The sequence below is a fragment of the Castor canadensis genome, chromosome 9, assembly GCF_047511655.1.
Source record: "Castor canadensis chromosome 9, mCasCan1.hap1v2, whole genome shotgun sequence".
In the NCBI taxonomy this organism is placed as follows: Eukaryota; Metazoa; Chordata; class Mammalia; order Rodentia; family Castoridae; genus Castor; species Castor canadensis.
In genome coordinates, this window is record NC_133394.1 from 100,097,257 (window position 1) to 100,117,766 (window position 20,510).

Sequence of the window (20,510 nt, forward strand, 5' to 3'; positions counted from 1 at the left end):
ACAACTCAACAAATATCAAGAGAACATGGATCAAAAACTAGAGAAGACACAGAAAACATTCAATGAACTAACAGAGGATTTTAACAAACTCTAAAATGAAACTAAACAGACCATAAAAAAAGAGGTGTATGAAAGAAAAGACAACACAAGATATGAAAGAGAAGGATAGCAAAGATTTGGAAAGTCTCAGGGAAAAAAATCAAACAGAAATTCTGGAAATAAAAAGTCCCTTAAATCAACTGAAAAATACACTTGAAAGCCACTCCAGCAGATTGCAATAAGTAGAAGGCAGAATTTCATTTATTTGAAGACAAAATAGATATATATATAAAAACAGAAGAATCATTAGGCAAAAGAGTCAAAAACTGCAAAAAAGAATACACAAGAACTCTGTGACTCCATCAAAAGACCAAGCATAAAAATCATGGGAATTGGAAAAGTGCTCCAAGCCAAAGGTATATGTAATATATTTGACAAAATAGTAGCAGAAAATTTTCCAAGTCTCAAGAAAGAGATGCCCATTCAGGTACAGGAAGCCTCTAGGACACCAAAAAGACATGACCAAACTAGAACCTCTTCACAGCATATTATTGTTAAAGCAACTAGTACAGAGAACAAAAAAAAAATATTGAAGACTGTGAGAGAAAAAAAATCAAACATATAAAAGTAAACCAATCAAAATAACAACAGATTTCTCAATGGAAACCTTAAAAACAAGAAGGGCATGGAATGAAGTATTTTGAGCACTGAAAGAAAACACCTTCAGCCCTAGGATATTCTAACCAGCAAATCTATCATTCAGAATTGAAGGGAATAAAAACCTTCCATGATAAACAGAAATTAAAACAATGCATGACCACTAAACCACCAATACAGAAGATCCTGAAAGAAATCCTTCTCAGAGAAGATGAAAACAAATATAACAATGTAAGTTTGGGAACAAACCTCAAGAGAAGATCAGACAAATAATTACAGGGCAGCATAGAATTAGTTACACACACACACAAACTTTTACAAAAAAAAAAAATTAATGAATATTGATGGGCTCAACTCCCCATCAAAAGACACTAGCCAGCAGGAAGACCCAACAGTCTATTGTTAACAAGAAACCCACCTTGTGGAGAGAAACAAACATTGCCTTAGAGTGAAAGGGTGGAAGAAGATTGACCAAGATAATGGTCCCCCAAAACAGGCACTTCTTATATCAGATAAAGTAATTTCAAACCTAAACTAGTTGGAAGAGACAAAGAAGGTCACTTCATACTAATAAAAGGAGCAATATAAGAGGAAATAACAATTGCTAACTTATATGTGCCCAATGTTGGTACACCCAACTTCATTAAACATACATTACTGGACTTAATAACACAGATAGACCTCAATACAATGGTGGTGGGAGACTTCAATACTCCTCTATCACCAACAGATAGGTAAACCAGACCAAAAAGAAAGAAAAAATGTACAAAGAAACTCTAGAATTGAATGGCACCATAGATTTAGATCTATGGACCTGCCAGGTATCTATAGAGTATTCCATCCTCTAACAGAACAATATAAATTTTCTTAGCAGCTCATGGAACTTTCTCCAAAATAGACCATAGTTTAGGTCACAAAGCAAAACTTCACAAATATAAGAAAACTGAAATAACCCCACATACTGATTATAACACAATAAAACTAGAATTTAACAACAAAAGAAACAGCACAAAATACTCAAACACCTAGAGGCTGAATAACACATTGCTCCATGATGAGTGAGTCATTGAAGAATAAGGGAAGAAATCAAAAAGTTTTTGGAACTTAATGAGAATGAAAGCTAAACCTATCAGAACCTATGGAACACAGAAAAGAAAGTCCTAAGGGGAAAGTTTATAGCCATGAGTGCATATATTAAAAACAGAAAAAGAACTCAAATACATGACCTAATGCTGCATTCTAAACTCCTAGAAAATTAGGAACAAGCTGAATTCAAAACTAGCAGAAGGAGAGAAATAAAAAAAAAATGAGGGCCAAAATCAATGAAATAGAGATCAAAAAAAACCATATAAAGAATCAATGGAACAAAAAAGCTGGTTGTTTGAAAAGATAAACAAGATTGACAAACCCCTGGCAAATCTGACTAAAATGAGGGAAAAAGAACTAAATTAATATAATTAGAAAAAAACAAGGGGAATTAACAATAAGCACCAAAGGAATCCAGGAAATCAGCAGGGATTATTTTGAAAACCTATATTCAAATAAACTGGAAAATCTAGATGAAATGGACAAATTTCTAGGTTCATATGACCATCTGAAACTGGACCAACCAGGATATTAATCACCTAACAGATCTATAACATACAATGAAATCTAAGCTGCAATAAAGAGTCTCCCAAAAAAGAAAAGTCCAGGATCTGACAGATTCTCTGCTGAACTCTACCAGACCTTTAAAGAAAAACTAAGTTATGGGAATAGCCAAGATGCCCCACTATACTGATGAATGGATTAAAAAAAATTTGATATTTATGTACAATGAAATTTTGCTCAGCCACAAAGAGGAATGAAATTTTGTCATTCTCAGGTAAATGATGGAACCAGACAACATCATCTTAAATGAAGCTAGCCAGGCTCAGAGGCCAAAAACCAGATATTCTCTCTCATATGTGGAATATAAACCTAATACAAATGCAGCAATAGTATGAAACACTGTTCACACTAAAGGGAAGTCACATATGGGACAGGTAGGGTAAAAGAAGGAAACTAAGAAGTTGAATATGATTGCTACATTACCTATACAAGAATGAATTTAGAACTCTTAAACTGACTGAAACTACCACAAGAAAGGGACTAAGGTGGAATGAAGAATATTACAGAAGATGAACCAATTGGAGTAATAATACATATATACATGGAACTACCACAAGGAAACTTCTTGTCTAGATACCTTTATCTCAAACAAGCAAAATGTTCATTTTTTTTCTTTTTATCTTTTTTCTTTTACAAAATTGGAGAATAGGAGGACAGACCAGGGTGTGTTGGGGGGAAGATTGGTACCAGTGGGAAGGGAGAGATGGTAGTTAAAGGGATAGGAGGGTGCAAAAAGTGTATACACATGTATGTAAATGCAAAAAGGATACCTTTTGAAACTATTCCAGGAATTGAGGAGAGGTGGGGATAAAGGAGAGCAGTAGAGGGGTGAATCCTAGTATGATATATTTGATGCATTGTAAGAACCTTTGTAAATGTCACAATGTACCCCCCACCCAACACAACAATGAAGAGTATAAAAAGAATTAACACTAACATTCCTCAAACTTTTCCACTAAATCGTAGGGGAAGGAACACTGCCAAATTCATTCTATGAAGCCAGTATTACACTCATCTGTAAACTTGACAAGGACAGGACAACAAAAAAAGAGAGAGAGAGAATTGTAGGTCAATCTTTTTAGTGAATGTAGATGCAAAAATCCTCAATAAAATATTGCCAAACTGAATCCAACAGCATATCCAAAAGATCATACACAGTGATCAAGTTGATTTCATCACAGGGATTCAGGGGTGTTTCAACCTACACAAATCATTAAATATAATACAGCATATTAACAGAAGAAAAGCCAAAAAACACATGCTCATCTCAATAGATACAGAGAAAGCCTTTGACAAAACTCAACATCGTTTCATGATAAAAGATCTGATGAAACTAGGAAAAAAAGAAATATACCTCAACATAATAAAGACTATATATGACAAGCCTATAGCCAACATCATATTAAATTGGGAAAAACTGAAAACATTCCCTCTAAAGTCAGCTAGGAGACAAAGGTGTCCACTCTCTCCACTCTTATTCAACATCATCTTGGAATTCCTATCCAGAGAAATAAGACAGAAAGAAGAAATAAAAGGAATACAAATTTGAAAGGAAGTAGTTAAACTACCCCTATTTGCAGATGAAATGATCTTGTATCTAAAAGATCAGAAAAACTCCACCAAAATGCTCCTAGACACCATAAACAGCTTCAGCAAAGTTACAGGATACAAAATTGACCTACAAAAATCAGTAGCCATTCTATACTCCAATAATTAACATATTGAGAAAGAATATTGGAAAATAATTCTATTTACAATAACCTCAGAAAATAAAATACATAGGAATAAACTTAACAAAGGATGTAAAAGATCTCTACAAGATAACTATAAACTATTGAAAAAGACTACAGCTGGTGGAAAGATCTCCCATGCTCATAGATTGGTTGAACCAACATAGTGAAAAGCAATCTACATGTTCAATGCAAATTCCCAAAAAAAAATTCCAATGACATTCATCACAAGATTGAAAAACCAACCCTGAAGGTCATTTGGAAGTACAAAGACCACAAACGGATAAGGCAATACTGAGCAAAAAGAGCAACACTGTAGGTATCACAATACATGACTTCAAACTATACTACAGACCATAGCAATAAAAACAGCATGGTACTGGCACAAAACAAACATGAAGACCAGTGTAACAGAATAGAAGAGCAGATATGAACTCAGGTAGCTACACCCACCTGATTTTTCACAAAGATGCCAAAAACATAGATGAAGAAAGGACAGCTTCTTTAACAAATGATTCTGGGAAAACTGGATATCTGCATGCAGAAAACTGAAACAAGATCCAAATCTGTCACCCTGTACAAGTATCAACTTAAAGTAGATTGAGGACCTTACATAAGTCCTGAAACTTTGAAGCTAGTGCAGGAAGACCAAGGAATACATTGGAATTAATAGTCATAGGCAATGACTTCCTCAATAGAACTAAGTAGCTCAGCAACTAAGAGAAAGGACTGGCAAATGGGACTACATGAAATTAAAAGGCTCTGTACAACAAAAGAAATGGTATCTAAATTGAAGAGGCTGCCCACAGAATGGGAGAAAATCTTTGGCAGCTATACATCTGACAAGGGATTAAGAGCCAGAATATATAGGGAGCTCCCAAAAACTAAAGTCCCCCAAAATTAATGACCCAATGAAGAAATGGGCAAAAGAACTGAACAGAGATTTCTCAAAGAAAGAAATCCAAATGGCTAAAAATCACATGAAGAAATGCTCAGCATCCCTGGCCATAAAGGAAATGCAAATGAAAATCACATTAAGATTCCACCTCACTCTTGTTAAAATGGCTACCATCAAGAACACAAACAACAAAGGTTGGTGAGGATGTGGATAAAAAAAACCCTCATACACTATGGAAAACAATATGGAGGCTTCTCAAAAATATAAACTAGAACTGCCATATGAACTAACTATTCTACTTTCATGATATATCCAAAGGAATGTAAGATAAAGGCACTTGCACACCCATATTTATTGCAGCACTGCTCTCAGTAGCTAAGCTATGGAAACAGCCAAGATGCCCCACTACTGATGAATGGATTAAGAAAATGTGGTACTTATGTACAATGGAATTCTATTCAATCACAAAGAAGAATGAAATGTTCTCATTTGCACATAAATGAATGGAACTGGAGAACATCATCTTAAGTGAAGTCAGCCAGGTTCAGAAGGCCAAAAGTCATATTTTTTCTCTCATATGTTGAATATAAATTAATACAAATGCAGCAATATTCTTAAAAATATTGCTAAGGGGAGGTCACATAGAAGAAGGAGAGGGTAAAAGAAGGAAGTTAAGGTGAGTATGGCTGATGTACTCTCTATATAAGAATGAATATAGAATCTCTAAACTGTTTGAAGCAACCATAAGAAAGGGAGTAAAGTCCAAAGAAAAACAGAGGAGATGAACCAAATCATATATTCATGGACGTGCCACAAGGAAACTCCCTGTGTAGCTATCTTAAGAAGGCAAAAATGCCACTTCTTTTTCCTTTCTTTTACAAAATTAGAGAACATAAGAGCAGAACAAGTCCTTCCTAGGGGGACTAAAGTCCTTGGGAGGAGGAGAGAAGGTGGGAAAAGGGTGTAAAAGGGTGAATATAGTGCAAATACTGTGTACACAAAATGTAAACAGAAAAAAGATGCCTGCTGAAACTATTCCAGGAATCGGGGGGTAGATAAAGGTGAATGGTGGAGGGGATGAATTCAGGTATAATGTATTTGATGTACTGTAAGAACCTTTGTAAATGCTACAAGATATCCCTACCAAGCACAACAATAAAATAAATAAAAGAAAGCTAACAAACCTATAGTAGGCAGAAATAATAACCAAAAATGTCCAAAGGATCTGAGTAGACATATTTCCAAGAAAGATATGCAAATAATCATAGGCAAATGAAAAATGATTAACAGCATTATAGAGAAATTTAAGTAAAACCACAATGCAATATCACTTTGTCCCTTTTACCATAGTTATAATCAAGAAGATAAATAATAGACCAATGGCACAAATGTGAGAAAGAATACTCATACACTTATGGGGATGGAAATTGGTATAGTCACTTTGTAAAACAGTCTGCTAGCTCCTCAAAAGTTAAAGATAATTATCATATGATTCAACAATACCATGTTTAGTTATTTACCAAAGAGAAATAAAAACATATCCTCATAAAATTAATACATGAATGTTAATAAATAGCATCATGCATTGTAGTCAAAAGTTAGGACCAAAACAAACGTCAATCATCTTGGGAATAAATATGCAAATGTGGTCTATGCTATGAACTATGATTTGGCTGTTAAAGGAATAAATTTCCAATAGCTGCTATAAATGGGTGATCTTTTTAAAAAAATTTTGTGAATATGTAAGCCAATCACAAATACCACATGTTTCATGTCCAAAATAAGGAAAGCCATAAGTAGAGGAAGCAGATTAGCAATTGCCTAGTACAGGAGCATGCACAATTGCTAACAGTATAGAGCTTCATCTGGGATACTAAAATGCTCTAACTTGATTACAGTGGTTGATTTATAATTCTGAGATTGTACTATGAACTTCTGAACTATGTACTTAAAACTGGTGAATTGTAAGGTATGTGATTGATACATCAATAATGTTTGTATAGGAAAAAACCTATTGAAACATGATAGTCAAATAATCCTGATTCAGCAATGTTGTTACTGTATTTCTAGTTATATGTCTAGGAAGCTACATAATAAAGGAATGTCTCACTAGCCACTGTTCTCAACACTATTCTAAAATCTCTACCGTATCATCTTAACTACAGAAAAGCACCTGTAATCATGAGTCATTATACACATTCACATAAACATGAGTTTAGCTACCTTTCGATTTTTCTACTTGGCATCCAGATACTCTGAGTATTCATGTATGTGTTTACTTTGGTGTGTACAAGTTATACTTTAACAAACTGATGATTTCTCCTTGGTCATAAGCAGGAGCAGAGTAAACACAACCTGAAAAGGAAGTACTGCTTTTTACCAAGATGGCTATGAAAACAATTGCAGTTCTGCTCCTGCTACAGTTGAGTAGTTACTTCGACTCTGGAAGCTGTGGAAAGGTGCTGGTGTGGCCAATGGAATACAGCCATTGGATCAATTTAAAAACAATCCTGGATGAACTTGTGCAGAGGGGTCATGAGGTGACTGTTCTGGTATCTTCAGCTTCTGTGTTTTTTGATGCTGAAAAGTCATCTGCTATTAATTTTGAAACTTACCCTTCAGCATTTTCCAGTGATTATGTGGAAGATCTGTTCCTGGAATCACTCAAGAAAGTTATATATGAGCTGCCAAAAGAATCATTTTGGACATATTTTTCAGTGTTGCAAGAAATTGTTTGGAAAGATTCTGATTATTTTCTGGAACTCTGTAAAGAGGTAGTTTTAAACAAGAAATTTATGATAAAATTACAGGAATCAAAATTTGACATAATTCTAGCAGATGCCTTCAGTCCCTGTGGTGACCTGCTGGCTGGGCTACTTAAAACACCCTTTGTGTATAGTCACCGCTTCTTTCCTGGCTACACACTGGAGAAGTACAGTGGAGGACTTCCAATCCCTCCCTCCTATGTGCCTGTTGTTTTCTCAGAATTAACTGATCAGATGACATTCATGCAGAGGGTAAAAAATATGATGTACTTGTTGTATTTTGATTTTTGGTTCCAAATTTTTAATGAGAAGAAGTGGAATCAGTTTTACAGTAAAGTATTAGGTAAGTCTTATTTTCAGTTGGTACTATGAAGCTGTACGTTTGCTATTTCTTTGAAAGTGAGCTTGAAAGAATATAAAATCAGAGGAATTTATGTTTCATAAAGGTAATGAATATATGAACTTATCTGTCAAACACAAAGCATTATAAAAAGCTTACATTATAGTGTCTGTCAGAAAGTTTCAGTTACCACTTGCACAGGACACTCCAGGAAAGAATATACCCCCAAATTAAAGTATATAGAATTTCTCTAAGCAATTACATATCTATTTTACTATCCATTCTATTTCATCTTTAAAAATAGTAATTTTAAGCTTTACTAAAAGTCTTGATGAAGGTAATCATGTAGGTTGAGAACACATATTTCTAGTACAATTATCTATGTACCATTGAGGAATTTTTTCATCTTATGTAGATCAATTTTCTCATTTAGAAATTAAAATATTTTCTTGCTTTACCTAACGAATTCCTTCACAGTTGGGAAAAGTATTCTGTCCATCACACACACACACAAATTTATGATTTCAGGGTTTTAGTGATTCCATATTCCTTCACTCAGGGTTTAAAATTCATTTGTTTAAACTGTATAATGTTAAAGTGTGAGCATGCAAATTATTAGCCTATATGTTTTAAACTATGTCTATTTAAAAAAATTAAGGGTGAATATAAATCTTTCTTTCTATATTCCAAAACTTTCTTAGCACTATTTGTAAATATATTTTTGTAACAACTACGTATTATAAACTTATCATGAACCGAAAGCAGTAGTAGGAATAGGAATGCAGCTATACATAAAATTTCTCAGTTCAGAGAACATAAAATCAAGTTTCTAGCTTGCAAATTACACAAGCTAAATGAGTACTGTTGGGAAAGGTATTTTTATGAGTATGATATAGATAACAGCATTCAAATATGTGTTTATATTTGTGTCTGTTACTTTGGCAGATTTAGAGAAAAAATAAATGCACATTTATGTCTGTGCTGGCTTATTTGAACAATTGCTTACAATTGTGAGATACTGGGTGAGCTATAGATATAGTCTCTCACTGTGACTTTTATATATCTACTCATATTTATGAGCAACATATGTGTTACAAATATGTATTTATGTATATTTTACATACATAAATATAGTTGTTTACACACATATATGTATTTTATCAAAGCACAAGCACTTTTTTTGTTTTTCCTTTTTCTTTTATTATTCATATGTGCATACAAGGCTTGGTTCATTTCTCCCCCCTGCCCCCACCCCCTCCCTTACCACCCTCTCCGCCCCCTCCCTCTCCCCCCCCTCAATATCCAGCAGAAACTATTTTGCCCTTATTTCTAATTTTGTTGTAGAGAGAGTATGAGCAATAACAGGAAGGGACAAGGGTTTTTGCTGGTTGAGATAAGGATAGCTATACAGGGCATTGACTCACATTGATTTCCTGTGCATGGGTGTTACCTTCTAGGTTAATTCTTTTTGATCTAACCTTTTCTCTAAGTGCTTTTAAACATCTTTGACTATATTACTGAAAGTTCTTCCTGAAAGTCACCTGGCATATTAATGTTCACCGGACAATTTTCTCATATTCTATAGCTTTTGTATTCTTTTTCTCCTTCAGGAAGACCCACTACCTTGTCTGAGACAATGGGGAAAGTAGATATATGGCTCATTAGAACTTACTGGGATGTGGAATTTCCTCGCCCAATGTTACCAAATTTTGATTTTGTTGGAGGACTCCACTGCAAACCTGCCAGACCTCTACCTAAGGTAAATCTACTCCTGTTTATTCACTTCTGATTTCCTTTATTTTAAACAGGAATGATCCTATTTTATTCATTCAAAATGTTTGTCTCAAAGTAAGAGAGTCACAAAAAGTGAAATAAAGAGATCTGTTAATAGAAATTATTACATAGCAATACCACTGCAAGTGTGTGGATTTCATTTTCCTTACACAAGAAAGGGAAAACCTGTGAGACTTTTAAGAATGCATTCAGTTATATCAAGGTCTTCACTATTCAACACATTAAAAATGTTAGTCTTTCATTCAAAGAATATTGATAAGCTACTAGCTGTTGTCACAGGTAAGTGCTGTACATGCAGAGAAACAAAGTAGACATAATCTCTTCCCCAAAAAACCTTACATTCTACTTTGAAAGGTAGACTGCAAACAGGAAATAGAAATTGTGTGGAAATGTTACAAAGACCTGCCTATACTAAGACTATAAGGGACCTCAGGAAACTCTTAGGGAATGTTCATCTCCACTCCATTGCTTTCTGGAAGAAAAATTAAGAGGAAATGTGTGCTGCACACCAAATAAGGAGCATAATTTTCACATATTTACAGACCACCCATTAATTTCTATTTCATTTCTATTTGAAACCTCCCTTAGCTTATAATTACAGAGAAAATCTATAAGCATATAGAATGTTATTCCTAATGAAGGAACAACAGAATTATGTATATTTTAACAAATATTACAATTTTATGATACAAAGAGACAACAAAACTTTTTACTCCAATACTAACTAATTTCTTAAGAGACCCCTTTTATCTACCTTTGGATTGATAACAACATAAATCTAATCTTATTCAGAATTTAAAACTCAGTGTCTGTTTTCAAGGTCAATTTTTGAGGCTATGTATGGCAACTCACAATTTCAAAAGCAAAGCTAAAACTAATGAAATTCTATGTAGTCCAACCTTATTCTTAATAGATCTCTCCTTTCACATTAAGTGTAAATGACAGTGTCAATAAGAAGGGTAGGCAGAGAGATACAGAGGGAGGAGCAAGGAGAGATAGTGGTCTAACCATGGTAATAGGAGAAGTAGAGATTGTATGGAAGTTACAAAAAAGATTTTAATTCAAGTCAATCATTGCGAAGTACTTACTTTCTACTAATTATTAAATTCTCCAAAACTTCTGTGTATTTGGAAGAATAGGGTATTTAGCAAAATGCATCAAGAATCTGAAAAATGCACATTTTAAATGTTATACATTTCAAAATAGCTGAAAGAGTGTTTGGAATGCCCTCAACCTAAACACTGAGAAATATTTCATTTGCTGAATATGCTAACTACCTTGATTCAGTCATTACATATTGTGTACATGTATCAAAATATCTCACTATATCCCATAAATGTGTGCAACATTTATGAGATAATTGATTTTTAATTACAAAAAAAGAGAAAAAGAAAAATGTATATTGCCATTTGTTTGATGAGAAACTCATGCAATTATACAGAAAAATAATCAAGATGTATATAATATCCACAGCAAAATTACTCATAAAAGAAGCATTTAAGTAATTCAGATATAGAAGGAATAATTTTAAATGTATACTGTGCCTGTAATACTATCATAATCATTTTATCAAAGAATACTTAACTATACTGTCAGCCTTAATATAGATTTACTTGGAAAATAGGGAGCAAAATGAAAAATATTATAAGAATACAATTTTATTGCAGGATTAAAAAGTATATATGATAGGATTGCAGCTTCCTAAATATATGTCATATATATCCTTTCTGTGTATGTGGGAAGGGTGTTGATGGAATAGAACCCAGGGCCTCACATATGTTAGGCAAGAGCTCTACCATTGAGGTATACAACTATCCCACATATACACATTTAATTATATGAATAGAATAAAGGACGGTATACAAATTATTTGCTATGTGTATTTGCTGGGGTCAAAACCATGCACATTGAAGCATATACTCTATCACTGAACCATATCCCCAGCACCAAAAGACATAAATTTTAAACAAGGAATATCATTGCATTGAGATTATAAGTAAATCTTATTATCTTTATTAAATTTTTAATACTTTTCTGATTTTTCTTATAATGAACATTTTACATTTACATAAGATGATATAGAATGAGAATAAGCAGACCATGTTAGTGATTAATCTATAAAAAGAGGTTGTACTGGTTAATAGTACAGGAAAATAAATTCCATTTCTTCCAGGAGGCTTTAAGAAAGCATCAAATGAGATGACACATTGAATAAAATGTTAAATATGAGTGACTAAATAGTGCTGCAAGTAAAGAGTCATATTGAATAATTGGGTGAACCATGTGAGTCAAGGATGTTCTTTCTATAAAACTTTTCTGAAACAAAGCTTAGCCAAGGATTAGGAAGAGACATATAGTACATAGGTTGGCAAGTTGTGGTCAATATTTTATAGAAAGAAAAGAGGAAAGAATCAATTGAAAACTGAAAGAACAAAAATTAGCATGTGGTTTTACAAGATTTCCAAGACATTTTTGGCTCTCCATTTCATTTTTTGGCAGGAAAGTTTATTAAGTTGAATTCAATTTGGCAATATAGAATGCAAGGATCAGGAACCACATATTAGAATTATTCTCAAACAATTCCAGAAAAAAAATGTCTTTACCAGGAACCTTCCTAAAGTATGGAGTTACTTTAGAGGGTGACCTGATCGCCAATGGAGAATCTCCCATTAAGGTAGTAGGTTTTTCTACAGGACGCTGTGAGGTAACGACAGGAGTACCTCAAAGCCAGTTATACACAGACATTCTATTGGAACATCAATTTTACAATGTGACTTCAAAGAAAAATGTGTCATAAACAAACAAATGCAGAAATATGTTCACTCAAACACCTAGCTACTCATTTTTTTCTTGTACTTCTTAAAATTGCTTTGCTAGGTGGGAGTACATTGTGCATTTACAAAAGTTCTTACAATGTATCAAACATATCATACTTGAATTCACCTCCTCCACAGATCTCCTTTATGCCTCCCTCCCCCAATTCCTGGAATGGTTTCAACAGGTATCATTTTTACATTTACATGCATGTGTACACATTTTTTGTACTGTATTCACCCTCCTACCCCCTTTCCCAGCCACCCCTCCTCACCTGGTGCCAACCCCCTCCACTCCTGCAAATCGTGCTCTGCCCTCCTGTTCCCTGATTTTGTAGAAGAAAAAAGAAAAAATGAAATTTTTGCTAGTTTGAGGTAAAGGTAGCTACACAGGGAGTTTCCTTATGATATTTCCATGTATATATGCATTGCAACCCCAATTGGTTCATCTCTTTATTTTTCTTCTTTCTACCTTAGTCCCCTTCTTATGGTGGTTTTATCTTATTTCAGAATTCTATGTTCATTCTTGTATAGATTATATCAACCAAATTCATCTTCTTAGTTTCCTTCTTTTACCCTATCCCTCTCCTATGTGACCTCCCTTAGTGTGACCAGTTTTTCATAATATTGCTGTATTTGTATTAGATCTATATTCCACATAGAAGAGAGAACATGTGGCTTTTGGCCTTCTGATCCTGGCTAACTTCATTTATAATGATATTCTCCAGTTCCATTCATTTACCTACAAATGACAAAATTTCATTCTTCTCTGAGTAAAATTCCATTGTATATAAATACCACATTTTCTTAATCCATTCATCAGTAATGGGGCATCTTGGCCATTTCCATAGCTTAGCTACTGTGAATTAGTGTTGCAGTAAACACGTGTGTGCAGTTGCCTTTGTTATAACCTCACTCACATTCCTTCAGGTATATCCCTAGGAGTGGTATTGCTGGATAATATGACAGTTCTATTTAGTTTTTTGAGGAGCCTACATACTGTTTCCCATATGGCTGTACTAATTTACATTCCCACCAGTAGTATATGAGGGTTCCTTTTTCCCTACATCTTCACCAACATTTGTTGTTGTTTGTGTTCTTGGTGGTAGTTATGCTAACAGGAGTGAGGTGGAATCTTAATATAGTTTTGATTTGCATTCCCTTTATGGCCAGGAATGGTGAGCATTTTTTCATGTGTTTTTTTAGTCATTTGGACTTCTTCCTTTGAAAAGGCTCTGTTCAGTTCATTTGCCCATTTCTTCATTGGGTCATTGACTTCTTGGAAGTTTAGTTTTTTGAGCTTCCTGCATCTTCTTGTTATCAATCAGTTGTCTGATATATAGCTGGCAAAGATTTATCTCCCACTGTGTTAGCAGACTCTTCAATTTAGTGATCACTTCTTTTGTTGTACAGAAGCTTTTTAATTTCATGTAGTCCTATTTGTCAATCCCTTCTCTTAGTTTAAGAACCATTTGGACTTCTGAGAAAGTCATTGCTTATGCCTATTGCTTCCATTGTATTCCCTGCTCTTTCCTGCACTAGCTTCAAGGTTTCAGGTCTGACATTAAGGTCCTTAATCCACTTTGCTACCTACTCACTTCTACTACTAGAGCATTAATAGGACTATTTCACAGCAAATCCAAACCACATTTTCAGACTTCTGAATTTCAGTGATTCTTAAACTCCCAACTGTAAAGAATTACTTAGGGGGAAATTCCAACAAAATTTAAGCCAAGCTATAAAGAATATTACAGTAGAGAGAAACATAAGTAAAAAGTGTTCTCAATTACATTTAAATTTCTATTCATACTCACAAAGAAATGAAAGACTAATGACAAAATTTTACATTTTTACAGATAAACTGCCTAGAAAAAATAAGTAATACAGATGAATAATTAAAGGTGAGATTAGATCTTATAGTATGTTGCCTTCCAAGAATACATACTAGATACTAGTAAATAATAATGTGATAAATGAAGGTTATAAGTACAAGGATTTTTTTTTTGAGACAGGGTTTTAACTTATAGCCCAGTCTGGCCTGAAACTCATGATCTTCCTGCCTTAGTCTCCAAATGGGTACAAGGATTTCTAACAATTTCTACCTCACTAGAACTAGATAAAAATTATTCATAATACTTGTTATTATGAATAAAATAAATAAATAAATAAAATAATATAAAATTAAATAAATAAATAAATAAAGCAGACTTTATTAAGAATTATCCCAATACATGTAAGAACTACTATCATGGTGGGGGGGTTGTTGAGAGTAAAGAAACATCAAGCTTGCTTCTGAATTCAACAAGGAAAAGAAAAGATTTATAGCCAAGCATCAAGGTAGGGATCAGTGAATGAAAATTTACTAGAACAAGGGTTGTTGGAGAGCCTGGCCAAGCCAACATAACAAAGTTCTTAGTTAAGACAGGACAGGGTGTTCAGACATCACTGAGGAGTGGTACCAGATATATAGGTTAAGGATTCTAATTATCCTGACTTAGCAGGATTGTTGCTAAAACTGGACATTGCAGAGAACAATAGAGGAGCCCATAGTCAGGACCTAGAGGAGAAGAGAGATCAAAAGTGCCCAACCACAGATACTTTGGTCAAGGAGAGAATCTTCACCAGTTCTTTCCCTCAGTCAATGAAAGCAAGAACCAGTCCTCTTTCCTCTGAACAGTAGAAATCTATTTGCTCATCTAATTACCTTCTGTTTACTAAAGACCTGCTCAGCATTTTGTTGAGACTTGGTACAGCAGAGACTGTGTGCACCATGGTGTTAGCAGTCAGATATATAATTAAGTAAATTTCCTTGAAAACAAAAGAGAAGCAAAGATTAATCATTGGAAGCCCAATGTGTGATTGAAGAGAACAGTCAATTGAGAGTTCTAGACTTTGTCCCAAAACATCTACAGTTAATAGAGTGGAAATGGTTGAGACCATAAGCAAATTTCTTAGTATGTAGTTTAAGATCTATTTGATGATGGCAACAATATCAACTCAGAGTCGTGGTTATTTCTCAGATATTAGAAACACACTTCTTCAGCTGGTGGGGTTTCTTTAGAAAGTCAAAATAACTATCTGGAAAGTCAGAATATTGTTTTTTATAGGCTAATTTTGGAGGACAGAAGAAAAGCTAGAAACTTTATGCCTATGAGTTAGAGCCACATACTGGAGGCAAGTGAAACAAAAGACTTAGTTAGTAAAGAGCAGGCATGGTGGCCCATGCCTACAATTCTATCACTCAGGAAGTAGAAATTGGAAGGAGCATAGTTCAAGATCAGCACAAACAAAAAATCAGAAAAACCTTGTCTGAAAAATCAAGCAAGTTGTAGTGGCTCATGGCTATAATCCCAGATACTCAGGAGGTAAAGATAAGAGGATTGCAGTCTGAGGCCAAATCTGGGCAAAAGCAAGAGGTCCTATCCAAAAACAAACTAAAGGAAAAAGGGTAGGGGCATTGCTCAAATGGTAACACACTTTCTTAGTAAGTCAAAGGCCCTTGGTTCAAATCCCACTTTTGCAAAAAAATAAAATAAAATCTGGTAAGAACAAATACGTGACTCACTGAGATTTGTAAGTTAATATAAGACAGTAAGATAAAGTATGGTAGGTCATTGAAACATAAAATTTATATGCAATTAACCCCATTTCTGACCAATTATAAACAAGTAAGGTTATTCTTCCTTACAAAATGAATCTGGTTTCATTGGATTAGTATGATAATTTACCTCACACAGCAAGAATGATTACTGGCCATACAGTCTTTTTTGAGTTTTCCTGCTAAATCTTTTTACAAAGGACCTTAAAGTACATTTCTAAAATCCACCCAAGAATTGAGAGCCATTCCAGAATCAGATTTCACCTTTAGTACCAGTAGATTTTGGGTAAATTCCCCTTTTCTTGAGGTCCCCCAAGATCTCTTTAGTTCTCTGGACCTGACAAGAAATGACATTGCTTACCAATGTATAAAATAAGGAACCTTGTAAACCAGGCACCAAGCCATTTTTCACAAAGAGGAGTTGTTAAGTATTGACTCCATAAATTCAACTTTAGTTCTTAAAATTTCATACTATGTACTTCATTCTCATTATAACATTCCAATCAAAACAGTGGTAATAAAACCAATGTTTGCTATTTTTATTAGGTGCAAGAAATACACATTCTTATTGAACTCATGCAAATAATTGTATTGCCATGAAAAAAAGAACATGTAGCATAGCAAAGATGAGGGAGAAATAAGTAAGTGAATGTTTACTTTCTAGTCACAAAAGTATAACCAATTCGTTATTTATTAAAATGTTTAAAGTGAAAAGAAAAGAAAGGTATCTTGAAAATGAAACTTTAAAAAGCAGCAGCTGCAAAAGAAAGGCCATAAAAATTTTAATCCATCTTCATCCAGTAATTCATTCTCAACTAATTAATTTTTCTTTCAGTTTGATCTAGAACTAACAGCTTCATGAGACTGTGAACTTCTTGATGACCGCTCATTTGATAAGAAAAATTCTATAATATGTATATTCTTATAGAGCTGCTTCATCATACCATATTTCTTTAGGCTTATGAGCAGAACCAAATATATTAAGATTAAAACCTATATGTCAAAAGTATATGAATGCATACTTACATGGCACTAATTAGTGCTTCAGTGGTTAATCATACTTGGAAATGGGATAGATATTTAATAAACACATCTGACTTAATTTGACTTAGTATATGTCTAAGGTATCAAGTTACCAAAAAGATTTTGAAAGCAGGTTTTAGGAAAACATAATACTTAAGAAAGCTGGCCATCTCAAGTTATTTCCCTGTTAGTCCCATATGACTGGTAAACCTATGTAGAATAAATATATATGCCTATATTATACCTTCATTGATAATTTTTAAAAAGCTGTTTCAGTAAACCAGTAATATCAAACTAATTTTATTTATCAAAGATTTACTCAATTCATGCATGTGCACATGAAAACATTTCATTTTTTCTATATTTGGGGAGTTTTAGCTATATGCATGTAAGTGCTCATTTAACTCTAAGTCAGTTAGAATAGAAATTCATTCACAGATTCTTTAAGATTAATTAGTAGTCCTATTTCAGTAATCCAAAAATAATATTACTTACACATAACCTACATATATACAGAAACATATATACATAAAAGAATGAACAGACACAGAGATTGTGTAGATTTTGTTCTAAAATTTTAGTCCTGAATCAGGCAACACTGCTACAAGGCTCACTACTTTACTTTATATTATGTTTCATCCACATTGTGCTTCTGACAAAGATGAGAAGTTAAGACTATCTGCTCAAGGAGGAGTAAGTTTTTGAATGAATACTCAAGAGTGTTTTCTTTTCATATAGAGGGCTTACCCTATGGAGGCTGTGGGCTGTATTTTAGACTAAAGAAACAGACATTTTGCAGCTCTCTAGATGTTTTCTAATCTAATCTGAGTGGATAATACGTTCAATCTATTTGTAATTAACCTTTTTCATTTCAACATCAAATAGAAATTTTGGGGGACCCTGAGTCCTTTGAAGCCCATCTATTGGGTGAGAGGAAAAAGTGACTGTAAGAGCCTAGAGGCTAAAGTGGGAAGTGAAAAGTGTGACAATGGAGACAAGGAAGAAAGAGAGAACTTCCAAGGGGGCACATCAAAGCGTGCAAGGGGACTGAGAGGAAAAATGAATGTGGTAATGGAAGAAGAGGCAGAGATGATGGAAGGAAGAGGTTTCAAAAAAATAGGTTTGGAAATATATTAAGTTTTCCTAATCAGCCATAAAGTTCCAACTTATCTATATAAAATCACATCACCAAGAAAGAAGCAAGGGCGCACTGGCTGAAAGTCACCAAGAGATTGAAAAGAAGTTTTTGTTTGACTGTGGTTCCCACAGGAGAAGTAACACACAGACCTCAGAATGAACCAAGCAAAATTTTCTACCCCAGTTCCCAGGGAATAATTTCCATCCCAGAAAAAACAGTCACTAAGTAGGATTTCCAATGAATCAGGTATCATTCAATCAAACAAGCCTATAAACAGCACTAGTTTCTACTTGTCATGGTCTATATTCCTTCAAACTGAGACATCTAGGAAACTAACCTAAGGTCTTTTTCTCTTGAATTCTAATTTAGTTTATACAGAAGAGTGAGATTCAGAACAATCAAAATCTGTTTTCACCAGCTTCTACAGATGTTTCTCCAGAGCTGCAGTTCAGAAGTTTCACTAAGTAACTGATAGCCAATGAACAACGCAGGAGTGAAGACAAAACCTTCACATATTCATACTTACTGTCCTGGTTGAGAGGTTCAGAACTCCAATGAAAAAGCTGACCTTTTCTGAGATGTAGCATCATAAATATCTATGAAAGAAAATTTTTCTGATATTTGTTAAATATAGGGTTAAAAATATGTAGTATATGCATACAAGTTAGTATTACTAAGCCTTTAAAACTTGGAAATTGGGACATTTAAGAACCTTGATGACATTACACTAAGTAAAATGAATCAGTCAAAAAGATAAATACTATGTTAATCTACTCATATGAAGTACTTAGACTAGTCAAAATCATGGAAACAGAAAGTAGAAGTATGGTAGCCAAGGGATCAGGGAAGGGAGAAATTTTTTTTGTTTTAATTTCTATAAATTTTGCCATATGAAAATGTTCTGGAGATGGTTTGCATAAGAATGTGAATATGTACATCACTTCTCAGACCTTTGGCTAAGATCAAGTGTAGAATGTGAATGTGTGCAACTTCAGTAAACTGTACACCTTAGAAATGATTATAAGTCTTTAAATGTATATTTTAACTTAATTTTAAAAAGAGACAACACTCTAATTTTAAATTCTTGGTAATCCTTGATACGAAGATTTGATAGAGGATTGTGCCAATACTTACAATAGTCTTTATGCTGCTGTTTCTCTTTTGTGATGGATCAGTTTTTCTTTACAGGAAATGGAAGACTTTGTCCAGAGCTCTGAAGAAAATGGTGTTGTAGTGTTTTCTCTTGGGTCAATGATCAGCAACATGACAGAAGAAAGGGCCAACATGATTGCATCAGCCTTTGCACAGATCCCACAAAAGGTTAGCTAGAATGTTTTAATGATGAACAACTACAAAATGAGTTTTTTAAATTCTGTGAAGAGTCTGATTACAAAAATTTTCTGTGTGAAAGGTAAACTGTTGCAGTAGCTGTAATTTATAACAAATCAACTTTAGCACAAAAATGTAAGTGACAGATGCTAAAATAATCAGAAGATTTTTTATTAATAATAACTTTGGTATTAACATTGTGTACAGAAAGAAATACATTTACCAGATGTAGTGTGAACTTGGTGCTAAAATGGTGTTATAGGCAGATATTCAAAAATCACCACATTCTGCATGGTCATTTCTTCCTTTTTCTTCCAGAAGTACTGAGGACTCTGTATACAACACAGATGCAATCAGAATAGAGTTAAATTTTAATTAGTAACTGCACCAGAACAATAAAAACAAGCAGGTACTCAAAAGTGAGAATTGCATCATATATCATATTCTTATATAATTTCAATCTCATTTTCTCTCTTAAATGTTAGATAGGGTTTATTCATACTACTCTTTATGGTGCTATCGTGAAAAAGGAAAGTCAGGGCTTAATAGCCTTGAGTCCAGGTACCCGACAACCAAAAAGATGTTGAGAAAGAAAAAACAGTCCACCCTGTGAGCTTGGTCCTATTAATGTCTGAAAAAAGGAAAATGTAGGAGAAAGGGTGGAAATAGAACCTTGTCCCTAATGTGGACCCTGTGTATTAAAAATGTCCCCAAAGAGCCAACACGAATAAAAAGA

At 33.9% G+C, this 20,510-nt stretch overlaps 1 protein-coding gene across 3 annotated transcripts in view; it reads left to right on the top strand.

Annotated features, from left to right (window-relative positions):
• The window catches only part of LOC109678427 (UDP-glucuronosyltransferase 2B31-like), a 34,323-nt gene that overhangs the window by 3,562 nt on the left and 10,251 nt on the right, over nucleotides 1-20,510 (top strand). Inside the window, exons 2-4 of one of the 3 annotated variants that reach the window (XM_074042074.1) lie at nucleotides 7,309-8,082; nucleotides 9,690-9,838; nucleotides 19,634-19,765. In XM_074042074.1, the coding sequence (XP_073898175.1) occupies nucleotides 7,359-8,082; nucleotides 9,690-9,838; nucleotides 19,634-19,765 (1,005 nt within the window). In that variant the 5' untranslated portion in view covers nucleotides 7,309-7,358. The remainder of the gene's footprint in view (nucleotides 1-7,308; nucleotides 8,083-9,689; nucleotides 9,839-19,633; nucleotides 19,766-20,510) is intronic. The other 2 variants (XM_074042073.1, XM_074042075.1) reach the window with 2 other exon arrangements.